The 11,415-nt window shown below is 37.2% G+C and overlaps 1 protein-coding gene across 1 annotated transcript; it reads left to right on the top strand.

The window, feature by feature from the left end:
* Window positions 1-5,220: 5,220 nt before the first annotated feature.
* LOC131639772 (uncharacterized) lies at window positions 5,221-6,009 on the top strand. Its single transcript, XM_058910233.1, has 2 exons — window positions 5,221-5,693; window positions 5,778-6,009. Exons 1-2 carry the CDS (start codon window positions 5,221-5,223, stop codon window positions 6,007-6,009), a joined length of 705 nt encoding a protein of 234 aa, XP_058766216.1.
* Window positions 6,010-11,415: the final 5,406 nt, after the last annotated feature.

Genomic DNA, 11,415 nt, shown 5'->3' on the forward strand with positions numbered 1-11,415 from the left:
TGATATTATTTTTTCTTCAAACTTTCAAGTAATAAGAAGAAGGATCCAAGCCCACAAGAAAAAAACCCTAATAGGCTCTCCTATATATGGAAAATACGTTCAGCAAGAGAGGGAGGATTTTGGAGGAAGAGACAAGGGTTTCCAAATTCTCTCAAAAACTTCATAAGACGTGAAAGACTAGGGCACGCCCAAAGATCGTTCTCAGCAAGTCTCAGCAGGTTTCAAGCTTCCCTTCATACTCCTGAGAGATCCAGGATCACAATCGGACCATTCTTGGAGCTCCATACACGTTCAAACAGCCTCTCCCAGCATCACCGGTTTGCTCTATATTTCAATTTTTTAAACTCTTAATTCGTGCAATATAAATGATTCCTACGTACATATTTGTGATCATGATGATGTTAAAGGTCAATTTGAGCCATCGTTGGGTGAGATTTTATGCAGGAATCGCGATGTGCCAGTGTTAGGGCACGTCTCTTTTTTCTGTTCGTATCTCTCTATGCAGGAGGTTTCAAGCAAAAACGACGGTACCGTTGAACTCGCAATGGCCTCTTTAGTAGATCTGGGCAGGGTGTGGATGCGTATAACGTCGTTCATGGCCGTTTCGAAGGTCATGAAATCAGAAGAAAAAACCTGCGGATAATCCGCAGGAAATTCCACAGCTACGCTCGCAACAAAATCCGCAGGTGCGGAGGTTGAAGACGATGATGAGGACACTGACCTCTTGACTGCACGCGTGTGCGTTTTTCATTCGCCGGTCAAATGTGTCTACTCTCTCTCCATGCGTGTGACACTCTAACTGGGCAGTCAACAAATTCAAATTCCTTCTCTCCATCTCATTGGTTATCGCGTGTGGACGTGGGACCCAGGTTGTCTATTTCCTTTTGACTTTTCCCATTTAAGTCTTATTTTAATATTTATTTTATTTGAATGATATATATATCAAGAATGTAAATCAGTACAATTGGCCAAAGGTCACCTTAATTAATGCTTAGAACCTAGGTTCGATCCCTGGTGTGTACCATTTATTTTTATGAGCTATTATTCTTTCAGATTTGGTGTATCCTACACATGAAGGGTTACGATGCACCACCACTCACTGGCCAATGGATCTCCACCAGAGTCAGATCTAAGGACCCAGGAACGCACGCCTACCATAGAGCCTCATGGAGCAGCCACACTAGATCACACGCCCAGGTTCCATTAATTGTTTTTATTTGTTTTCTCTCTTTGTTTGTTTTTATTTCTTTCTTTTAAAATCCCAAATATTTAATTTCTTTTTTTTTAGTTAGCTAATTTGGGATTTAAACTTAGTAAATAATTTATTAGTTAAAATTTTTTAGTTTAATAATTGAATTTAACTTAATAATGTTAAATTAATTAGGTTTAGTAATTTAATTTAGGTCAATAATTTTAAAATTAATTAGGTTAAATAATTTAATTAATATTAGGTTTAGCCTTTAAATTTCAAAAAACCAGATAACTAAAGGAAACCTTTATGAAAATGTTACCCATTAACCTAGGCTTAGGGTTTTTTACCTGTAGATTTATTTTACCCATTTGGTCTTTTAGCCTTCAAAGGCTTAGGTTTACCCTCGTAATTAAACATTAAATTTCTTCAAACGCGATTCTCTTCTCACCTCATGCTCCAATGATTGTCGAATGCTTTTATTTAATTTTTGCCTTTATTTAGTTTTTATTTAATTTTTTGCCTTTATTAAATCTCCGCCTTTATTTAATTTCTGCTTTTATTTCTGCCTTTATTTTATGCTATTATTTTTCATTTAATTTCTGTCATTTAAATATTAGAAGGTGTATAGGTTGCCTATTCGATTTTGATGTAATAGTAATTAGGGCCTTTTATTTTCTACCTTTTAAATTCCGCCTTTATTTTTCTGCATTAACAAGTGTTTATTGTAATAGCGTAGATTTTCTTCAACTGTTTATCATAACTGTTATGGTTAGTAAATTAGGGAGTGCAAACCATGAACTGAACATAGATCACTAATTTACGAGATAAATATCATCGAAGTTAACCATGTGATTGTGCACCCACACACCTTTAGGGTAATCCCTCTGGTTGCCTTGTTGCCTTATTACTGTTGCCTTGTTGCCTTATTTAAAATAGTCAAGTCCCTCGATTCCGAGGATACCTAAAGAAAATGTTGCCTTCAAAGTTATTGAAACTCCCTCGAGGTTGCCTTATAAAAGATGATTGTCCCAATTGCTAAGGTATCCTCGCATGATGCCTGAAAACATTAAATGACTATTATATCCTTCCCTTAGACTACCTGCCCTCTTTATGGCAAGGGACAGTCTTGTGGCGAACGATTATTCTCGATGACCCTTAACATCCAATTGAAAGACTTCTTGCCCTCTTATGGTATGGATAGACCCTTTTACCCTGAAAAGCTAAAAGAACAAATTTCAAAACTTAGGGTAGTTGCTACTAATTGCTCGCTCTAAAATTCAAATTACTTTTCACACCTCCTTTTCAAATCAAATTCAAAAAGACTATGCTTATTTACAAGCTAAAGTTCTTATTCAAACTTATTCAAAATCTTTTCAAACAATTCAAACGAACAAGTGAGCTAAGTAATTAAGAGCCCATGAAAAACCATGGATACAAAGAGTGTCTTACACCTTCCCTTTGTATAACTTACCCCCCGAACTCAAAATCTTTAAAAAGGTCTTTTTCTGTTCTTTTAGCCTTTCTTATTGGATAAAATAAAAGTCGGTGGCGACTCATGCTATCCGCAACATTTCAAATAAAGTCAGTTCACTGTATTACAGTGAGTATGTGCAATTCATCGATTTCTCTCTTCTTCTCCTTCTCTTTTGTTTATATTCAATTTTTGGTTATGGGTTTGTTGATGCTCCCCATGGTTGTGTAAGTTGCTGTTGATTTGAATAATGGAAGGGAGAAAAAGTTTTGTTTTGGTTTTGTTATTGATGAAATTGTGTTGATATTGTGTTGATTACTTAATGGTAATGAAGAAGAAAAAGGTGGAATTTTGATGATGAAGGAATGGTAATGAAGGGGAAGGAATTTCACTTTTTCTTATTTGTTTGTGTTTGTGTTGTTTATGATGAATAAAGTTTGAGGTTTGAGGGTGAAGGTTTTGAAATGGTGTTTAGTGAAGAAGGATCAATGAAGAAGAAACATGAAGAACAAAAGTTGTTGCATTTTTTATTTTTCTTCTGTTTTTATTTTCTATCGACTATAGCCTTTTTTTTTTCAATTGGTTGCTCCCCAATCCTTTAATTAGTGAATGCCTTTCTTTTAATAAAAAACGTGTTTTTTATAAATTAATAAGTTAATATTAAATTTAAGGAAAAAAAAATATTTTAAATGAATAATTATAATGTTAAAATAAAATTGTTAAGTTTGGATTTGCGACGTCATTAAAACAGGTGACATGTCACTAAAACATGTTATTGAGCAATTTTGGTGAAATCAAACAATTATAGAGCATGTATGATGTTGAATGACTCTTAAAATATGTTAGAATTGTGTTATAATATGTGAATCGGTATTGTTTTAATGTGGTAATCATTTTGACACGAATTGGGTTGAGTTGGAAATGGAAAAGTGCTATCAAAAAGTTATTTCTAGGTTGCAGATACGTGGTAACCGGTTACCTGAGGGTGGTAATTGATTACCTGACATTACATAGGCGAGGGAGGCCTATTCGTTGTGAAGTAACCGGTTACTTGAGATGTGGTAACCGGTAACCTCTGTTATGTGTTGCGTGGTTGGGCTGTCTGGGAGGCAGTAACTGGTTACTCTGTTTGAGGTAACCGGTTTCGGCAGTTACAAATAGAATTTTTGGTTACTCCGTCAGGCAGTAAACGGTTACTCTATTTGAGGTAACCGATTACCACTGAAGCTTTTTGAAAAAAATATTTTATTTTCTAAACTTCATAAATTTTAAACCATATATCCGTTGTGAATGCCGTTTTAAGCACTGTAAAGCTAAAGGAATGGTTTATATGATTAAATGGTGTGATGAGAGATGGCTCGATTTTATTTTAAAACTCTATTTAATCATTTTAATGAAGTTATACATTGTTTACATATAATGTTAGGTGTGACAATGTAGTAATGTGGTGATGATGTGATTGTGTTGCTATTGTTGTAATGGCTGTGATAATATATGATTCATTATTGAATGATGCTGAGACATGTACATACTAAATTCGGTGATGTGGTGTTGAGATGATTTTACTCATTGTGGTCAGTAATTATGGTAATTATGTTATCTGTTAAGCATGCATTCATATTCATTTTGGTGGATGAATCCCGGTGGTGTTTGGATCAGCGGTAGCTAATTCCCATTGTGTGGAATTGGTGAGTTGGCGGTAGCCGTATCCTGGTGGTGTATGGATCGATGAGATGGTTTAATCCCATGATTGATACCACATGCATAGTGTCAGTGCATTGCATAGATACATTGTTATAACATGATTGGAAGGTTTCCAGTGTTGTTTCATGGTGGTGTGATTGATTATAATTGGTGTTGTTGAAGAATGTTTTTCTGAAAATCTAGATATATTGCAGTTGGGTGAATAATATACTAATGATGTTTTATTGTTTACCAGCTTATAACATTTGTTAATTGTGAACGAGACCCACCCTTAATGTTAACATTTACAAATTGAGGAGTAGCGACTTTTGTGCTTCTGTGAGGATAATTCGTAGAGTGACCTGTTAGTGTCAATTGTGTCGGGTGTCATGCTCTGGTCTTGTAACGCTAGGGGAACGCTCGTTTGTTTTGAGTTGTTTAATAGTTGAATTATGTTGTTGAGTTTGAGATGGTGACCTTTTGGAGTTGATTAACTGATGTTTTGATCTTATTCAATTTATAAACTTATTTCCGCTATGTTAACATGTTTCAGTGAACATTATTATTGAGTTTCCTCGTGATAAGCATAACATGTAGTTTTAAAATGATTTTTGGCGAGTTGTAGCATCCTTTTACATGTTTTACTCTAAATTTTATATTATTATTCCGAGGGGTTTAGAAGGGTGTTACAATAGTGGTATCAGAGCATAGTAGGTCGTTGTGACCAGAGTCTTATTGTTATTGTCCCCTTGTATACGACTAGTGTGATGTTTACACTGTCGATACTTATGTTCTAATGGAAATTTTATGTGATAGCAGAACAATGGCTGGAAGAGGTGGAAGAAACGATGATGCAATTGCTGAGGCCTTGGGAATGATTGCTGGTGTGCTAGGAGGGAATCCCAACGGGGCGAGAATTGGTGCTAACACACAGCTGGGAGAATTTCAAAGGAATAATCTTCCATTGTTAAAAGGCACTCATGATCTTGAAGATGCTCAGAAGTGGCTGAAGGAGATCGAAAGGATCTTTTGGGTGATAGATTGTGCTAAGAATATGAAGGTGAGGTATGTTACTCACATGTTATCTGAGGAAGATGATGACTGGTGGGTTGCTACTAGAGATGAAATTGATGCTGATGGTGTAGCAATTACTTGGGCTGTGTTCAGAAGAGAATTTCTAAGAAGGTACTTTCCTGAAGATGTTCGGGGAAGAAAAGAGATTGAATTCTTAGAGCTGAAGCAGGGTAGTATGACGGTGCCTGAGTATGCTTCTAAATTTATTGAGCTGGCAAAGTACTATAGTCACTACAACAATGAAGAAGCTAGCGAATTCTCAAAGTGTATCAAGTTTGAGAATGGTCTCTGTGATGAAATCAAGCAAGGTATCAGATATCAGAGAGTTCGTCGATTTACTGACTTGGTGGATTGCAGTCGGATCTTTGAAGAAGATAACATAAAGCTGAAGTTATCTCACTCTCGCGAGTTGGTTGACAAAAAGGGAAATAAGCCTATGGATAGAGGTAAGTCATATGGCAAAGGTAATCTGAAAGCTGGTGGTTGGAAAAGGCCTAGTGGGGGAGACTCTAGTTATCTTGTTAGGTGCTATAGGTGTGGGGAAGCTGGGCATCGCATCCATGAGTGCAAGAGTGAAGAGAATAAGTGATATAGGTGTGGTAAGGCGGGTCATGTTGTTGCTAATTATAAGGGATAGGTTGTGACTTGCTACAACTGCGCTGAAGAAGGTCATATCAGTCCACAGTGCACTAAGCCAAGAAAGAATCAGTCTGGTGGAAAAGTATTTGCTTTGTCTGGGTCAGAGACTACTCCTGAAGATCGATTGATTAAAGGTACGTGTTTTATCCATGGCACACCTTTAATTGCAATTATAGATAGTGGAACGACTCATTCGTTTATTTCTTTGGATTGTGCTAAAAGATTGAATTTGGAAATATCTAATATAAATGGAAGTATGGTTATTGACACTCCTGCATCGGGTTCAGTGACTACTTAATTTGCTTGCTTGAATTGTCCAATTGATATTTTTAGTAGAGAGTTCAGAATGGACTTAGTGTGTCTTCCGTTGGAACAACTTGATGTTATTCTGGGAATGAACTGGTTGGAATCTAACCGGGTTCATATTAAATGTTTTACGAAGATGGTTATCTTTCCTGAAGCTGTCGGTGTTGAGGATTTGGCGATGATTGCTAGACAGGTGAGCGAGGCGGTTAAACATGGGGCTGTCGTGTTCATGTTGTTTGCATCCATGGAAGTGAAAGGAAAAGCTGTAAGTAGTGAATTACCGGTTGTGCGAGACTTTCCGGAAGTTTTTCCAGAAGACGTTAGAGAATTGCCACCTGAGAGAGAAGTGAAATTTGCTATTGAATTGATTCCTGGAACTAGTCCTGTGTCGAGGGCGCCTTATCGTATGTCGACATCTGAGTTGGCTGAATTAAAGAGTCAATTAGAAGAGTTGCTTGAGAAGGAATTCATTCATCCAAGTGTTTCACCGTGGGGTGCGCCAGTGTTGCTGGTAAAGAAGAAAGAAGGTTCTATGAGGTTGTGTGTGGATTATAGACAACTGAATAAAGTTATTATCAAGAATCAGTATCCGTTGTCGAGGATTGGTTATTTGATGGGTCAACTGGTTGGGGCACGTGTATTCAGTAAAATTGATTTGAGGTCTGGATATCATCAGATACGTGTGAAAGCGGACGATATTCAGAAGACTGCATTCAAAACGAGGTATGGTCATTACAAGTATACAGTGATGTCATTTGGAGTAACTAATGCACCTGGTGTTTTCATGGAGTATATGAATAGGATCTTTCATCCTTATCTTGACAAGTTCGTGGTGGTGTTTATAGATGATATTCTAATATATTCGAAGAGCGAAGAAGAGAATGCGGAACATCTCAGAGTTGTATTGGAATTGTTGAAAGAGAAGACGCTTTATGCTAAGTTGTCGAAGTGTGAATTCTGGTTGAGTGAAGTTAGGTTTCTTGGTCATATGATTTCCAAGAATGGTATTGATGTTGACCCAACGAAAGTAGAGGCGGTATCTCAGTGGGAAGCTCGGAAGTCAGTTTTCGAGATTCGTAGTTTCCTTGGACTTGCAGGTTACTACAGAAAATTCATAGAAGGATTTTCGAAGTTAGCATTGCCGTTTATCAAATTGACCAGGAAGGGTCAAGCATTTATTTGGGATTCGAAGTGTGAAGAAGGATTCCAAGAGCTAAAGAGAAGGTTGACCAGTGCGCCGATATTGATTTTTCCAAATCCGCTGAAATCTTTTGTAGTATACCGTGATGCTTCGTTGATGGGATTAGGTAGTGTGTTAATGCAAAATCAATGGGTAGTGGCTTATGCGTCGAGAAAATTTAAAGTGCATGAAAGGAATTATCCGACTCATGACTTAGAGTTAGCAGCTGTAGTATTTGTGTTGAAATTACAAAGACATTATCTATATGGTTCGAGATTTGAAGTATTCAGTGATCACAAAAGTCTGAAGTATCTATTTGATCAGAAAGAGCTTAATATGAGGCAAAGTAGATGTGTAGAGTTCCTTAAAGATTATGATTTTGGGTTGAATTACCATACGGGTAAGGCGAATGTTGTTGCTGACGCATTAAGTAGGAAGTCTTTACATATGTCTATGTTAATGGTGAGAGAATTGGATTTGATTGAATAATTCAAAGATTTGAGTTTGGTATGTGAAAGTACTTCTGATAGTGTTAAATTGGTATGCTGAAGCTGACAAGTGGTATTCTTGATGAGATGAAAATTGGAAAATTGGAAAATAGAAAACAAAAGAGTCAGAGAAGGAGATGAGGAAGAACGTGAAAGAGCTTTGAGGGAAGAAAAAGAAGAAGAAGAACCAAGAGATTTTGATAAGGTAAGAAGGGACTCTCCAATTATCATCTATTATTAGTTTGTGAATGATAATACCAAACTATTTGGGTTTCCGAGGACAGTGAAGAATTGCGAAGCTATTTGCGTTATTGTGGATAGATTGACGAAGTTTGCTCATTTTATACCGATGAGAATGGATTATTCGATGGAGAGGTTAGCTCAGTTATATATTGAGAAGATTGTTAGCCTACATGGTATTCCTTCGAGTATTGTGTCAGATAGAGATCCAAGATTTACATATAATTCTTGGGAAGGTTTGCAGAAGGCTTTGGGTACTAAGTTGAGATTGAGTTTTGCTTATCATCCGCAGACTGATGGCCAGACAAAGAGGACAATTCAGTAGTTAGAAGATTTGTTGCGTGCTTGTGTGCTGCAGAAAGGTGGTGCTTGGGATAGTTATTTACCTTTTATTGAATTTACCTACAATAATAGTTTTCATTCGAGTATTCGTATGACTCCGTTTGAGGCTTTGTATGGTAGAAGGTGTAGGACGCCATTGTGTTGGTATGAGTCTGGTGAGAGTGTTGTGATTGGAACATAAATTATTCAACAGACTACCGAGAAGATTAAGATGATTCAAGAGAAGATGAAAGCTTCTCAGAGTCGCCAGAAGAGTTATCATGGCAATAGGAGGAGGACTCTTGAGTTTCAAGAGGGAGATTATGTATTTCTAAGAGTTACTCTTATGACTAGTGTTGGTCGAGCGCTGAAGTTAAAGAAGTTGACGTCGTGTTTCATTGGTCCGTTTCAGATTACGGAAAGAGTGGGAGAAGTAGTGTATCGTATTGCTCTGTCGCCGACACTTACGAATTTGCACGATGTGTTCCATGTGTCACAGTTGAGAAAATATATAGCAGATCCTTCTCATGTGATCCAAGTAGATGACGTACAAGTGAAAGACAATCTGAAGTTAAGACATTGCCTGTAAGGATTGAAGATCGAAAGCTGAAGCAATTACGTGCTAAAGCGATAGCTTTGGTCAGAGTAGCTTAGGGAGGACCGACAGGTGGTAATGTTACCTGGGAGCTGGAGAGTCAAATGAAGGACTCATATCCTGAACTCTTAACTTGAGGTACGTTTTCGAGGACGAGAACTCTTTTAGTGGGGAGAGATGTAACACCCCATATTTCCCTTATTTAATTTAATTTGAATTTAAATTATTTATTGGGATTATTTGGCATTTATTGGATTAATTGGAGAAAATTGAAAAATAAGGTAATTGGGCTTGATGTCGTGTTTAGTGAAAGGGGGTGTTAAGTGGTAGTCCCTTACTAAAGCTGGATTTTATTTTCATAAAACAAGGAAAATTGAAAAACTGGAAAATAGAAAACAAAAGAGTTAGAGAAGGAGAAGAGGGAGAACGTGAAAGAGCTTTGAGGGAAGAAGAAGAAGAACCAAGAGCTTTTGATAAGGTAAGGAGGGACTCTCCAATTATCATCTATTATTATTTTGTGAATGATAATATCGAATTTGTATGTTGTTTGATTCAATTGGGATGTATATTAGATTTTGGAATTTTGGGGTTTTTGGAGTTATAGAGCAATTGAGCAATTTTGGTGAAATCAAACTATTATAGAGCATGTATGATATTAAATGACTCTTAAAACATGTTAGAATTGTGCTATAATATGTGAATCGGTACTGTTTTAATGTGGTAATCATTTGGACACGAATTGGTGTGGTGGTCGTTTTCTTTACCTCCCCGTTTCACTTGGGAGGACGGCACGCTAGACCCTTCATGCGAAATTTGGAAGGAGAATGCGCCCGTGGTGGGATGAATTTTGTTTCAGTTCTTCCTACGATATCACACGAACTTTCTTATTTGTCCTACGAGTAGGAAAGGGGAAAAAAGATCTCAACTAAACCCTAGGAGTTTGCTAAGTGTGGGGATTTCACCTAGACTAGAAATTCTGGAGTCCGGGGGGTCGGTTATACATAGGGAAGTGTTTAAGCACCCTACATATCTGTAGTACTCTACAGGAACCTTCTCTGTGTCATTGTGATTGTGTTTATTGCTAATGATTGGGAAAGTTTCTCCTTTGTATTAGGAGAAAGAATTGAATTGATTAAGGAAAGACAGACAGACAGACAAACTGACTATTTTTGGTATTCTATTAGCTCGCTGAGATTCCTTGTGAACCTCATGCCTACATATCCCTAGTGGAAGTCAGAGCTTAATGTAGTTCGGGGAACTAACTAGGGAAATTAAATGTTTTTGGTGCCTTGCTTGAAGCTCAAGGTTGAAGCTTGAATTAAATCTCTGTTTACAATAAAGAGACATGAAATCATCTTTACAGAGAGGTATTTGTACTATTCTACCACAAACATTAAAAGGAGTGACAGAATAACTGAATTCATTTCATTCAAGAGGGGGACCTTACTTGTGTATGTGCAAGTATACCAGTCAAATGCCTCTTAAATGAAAGAAAGGTGCTCATCCAAATTAGGGAAAGTTACCACATGTTTGGGTTTTACTGCCAGCTCATGCCTTTCAAAATCCTAAATGGGAGACTTGATTGAAATTGAAATAAAATGTAATGTTTGTTTGAATGTGGTAGAGTAGTAAAAATATCTCTCTATAGAGATAAGCTATGTCTATCTACTGTATAAAAGATTTGACTTTAGCTGGCTTGTATGAGGCCCAAGCTTGAGGCTTTTTGATTGATTAATTAATTATTATTTATTGACTCTGGGAGATGACTCCACTGGGGATTAATCACAGGGTATTTTTGTGTTCTGTACAAAGCCCAGAATTGAGGCTGACTCTATTTGGAGAGTGTTTATTTGATGGATTTTTATTTGGTGTTCTGTACAAAGCCCAGAATTGAGGCTGACTCTAGCTAGGGAAGACATTATTTTCTGCCTTGTACAAAGCCCAAGGTTGTGGCTGACTCTAAAATAAACTGAGTATGGATGACTCTATGTGGAAAAGATCCTAGGTGTTAGGAATCTTTGACACATGAAAGTATGGTTTAGTCTGCCTTGTACAAAGCCCAAGGTTGTGGCTACTGAATGATGAAGAACTCACTGGGGAGACTCTATTATCTGCCTTGTACAATGCCCAAGGTTGAGGCTGACTCTTGACAGGGGAGTTTTATTGTTTGGTGCCTTGTATGAAGCCCAAGGTTGAGGCTAACTGTTTTTGTTGGTTTTGACTCTA

The sequence above is a fragment of the Vicia villosa genome, unplaced genomic scaffold, assembly GCF_029867415.1.
Source record: "Vicia villosa cultivar HV-30 ecotype Madison, WI unplaced genomic scaffold, Vvil1.0 ctg.002772F_1_1, whole genome shotgun sequence".
Classification (NCBI taxonomy): domain Eukaryota; kingdom Viridiplantae; phylum Streptophyta; class Magnoliopsida; order Fabales; family Fabaceae; genus Vicia; species Vicia villosa.

Bases quoted from the DNA above. Each gene is read 5' to 3' on its own strand.
- LOC131639772 (XM_058910233.1), top strand. From the start codon at position 5,221: ATGATTGCTGGTGTGCTAGGAGGGAATCCCAACGGGGCGAGAATTGGT. The intron at 5,694-5,777 runs GTTTGAGAATGG...GGTGGATTGCAG, and splicing joins GAATTCTCAAAGTGTATCAA to TCGGATCTTTGAAGAAGATA.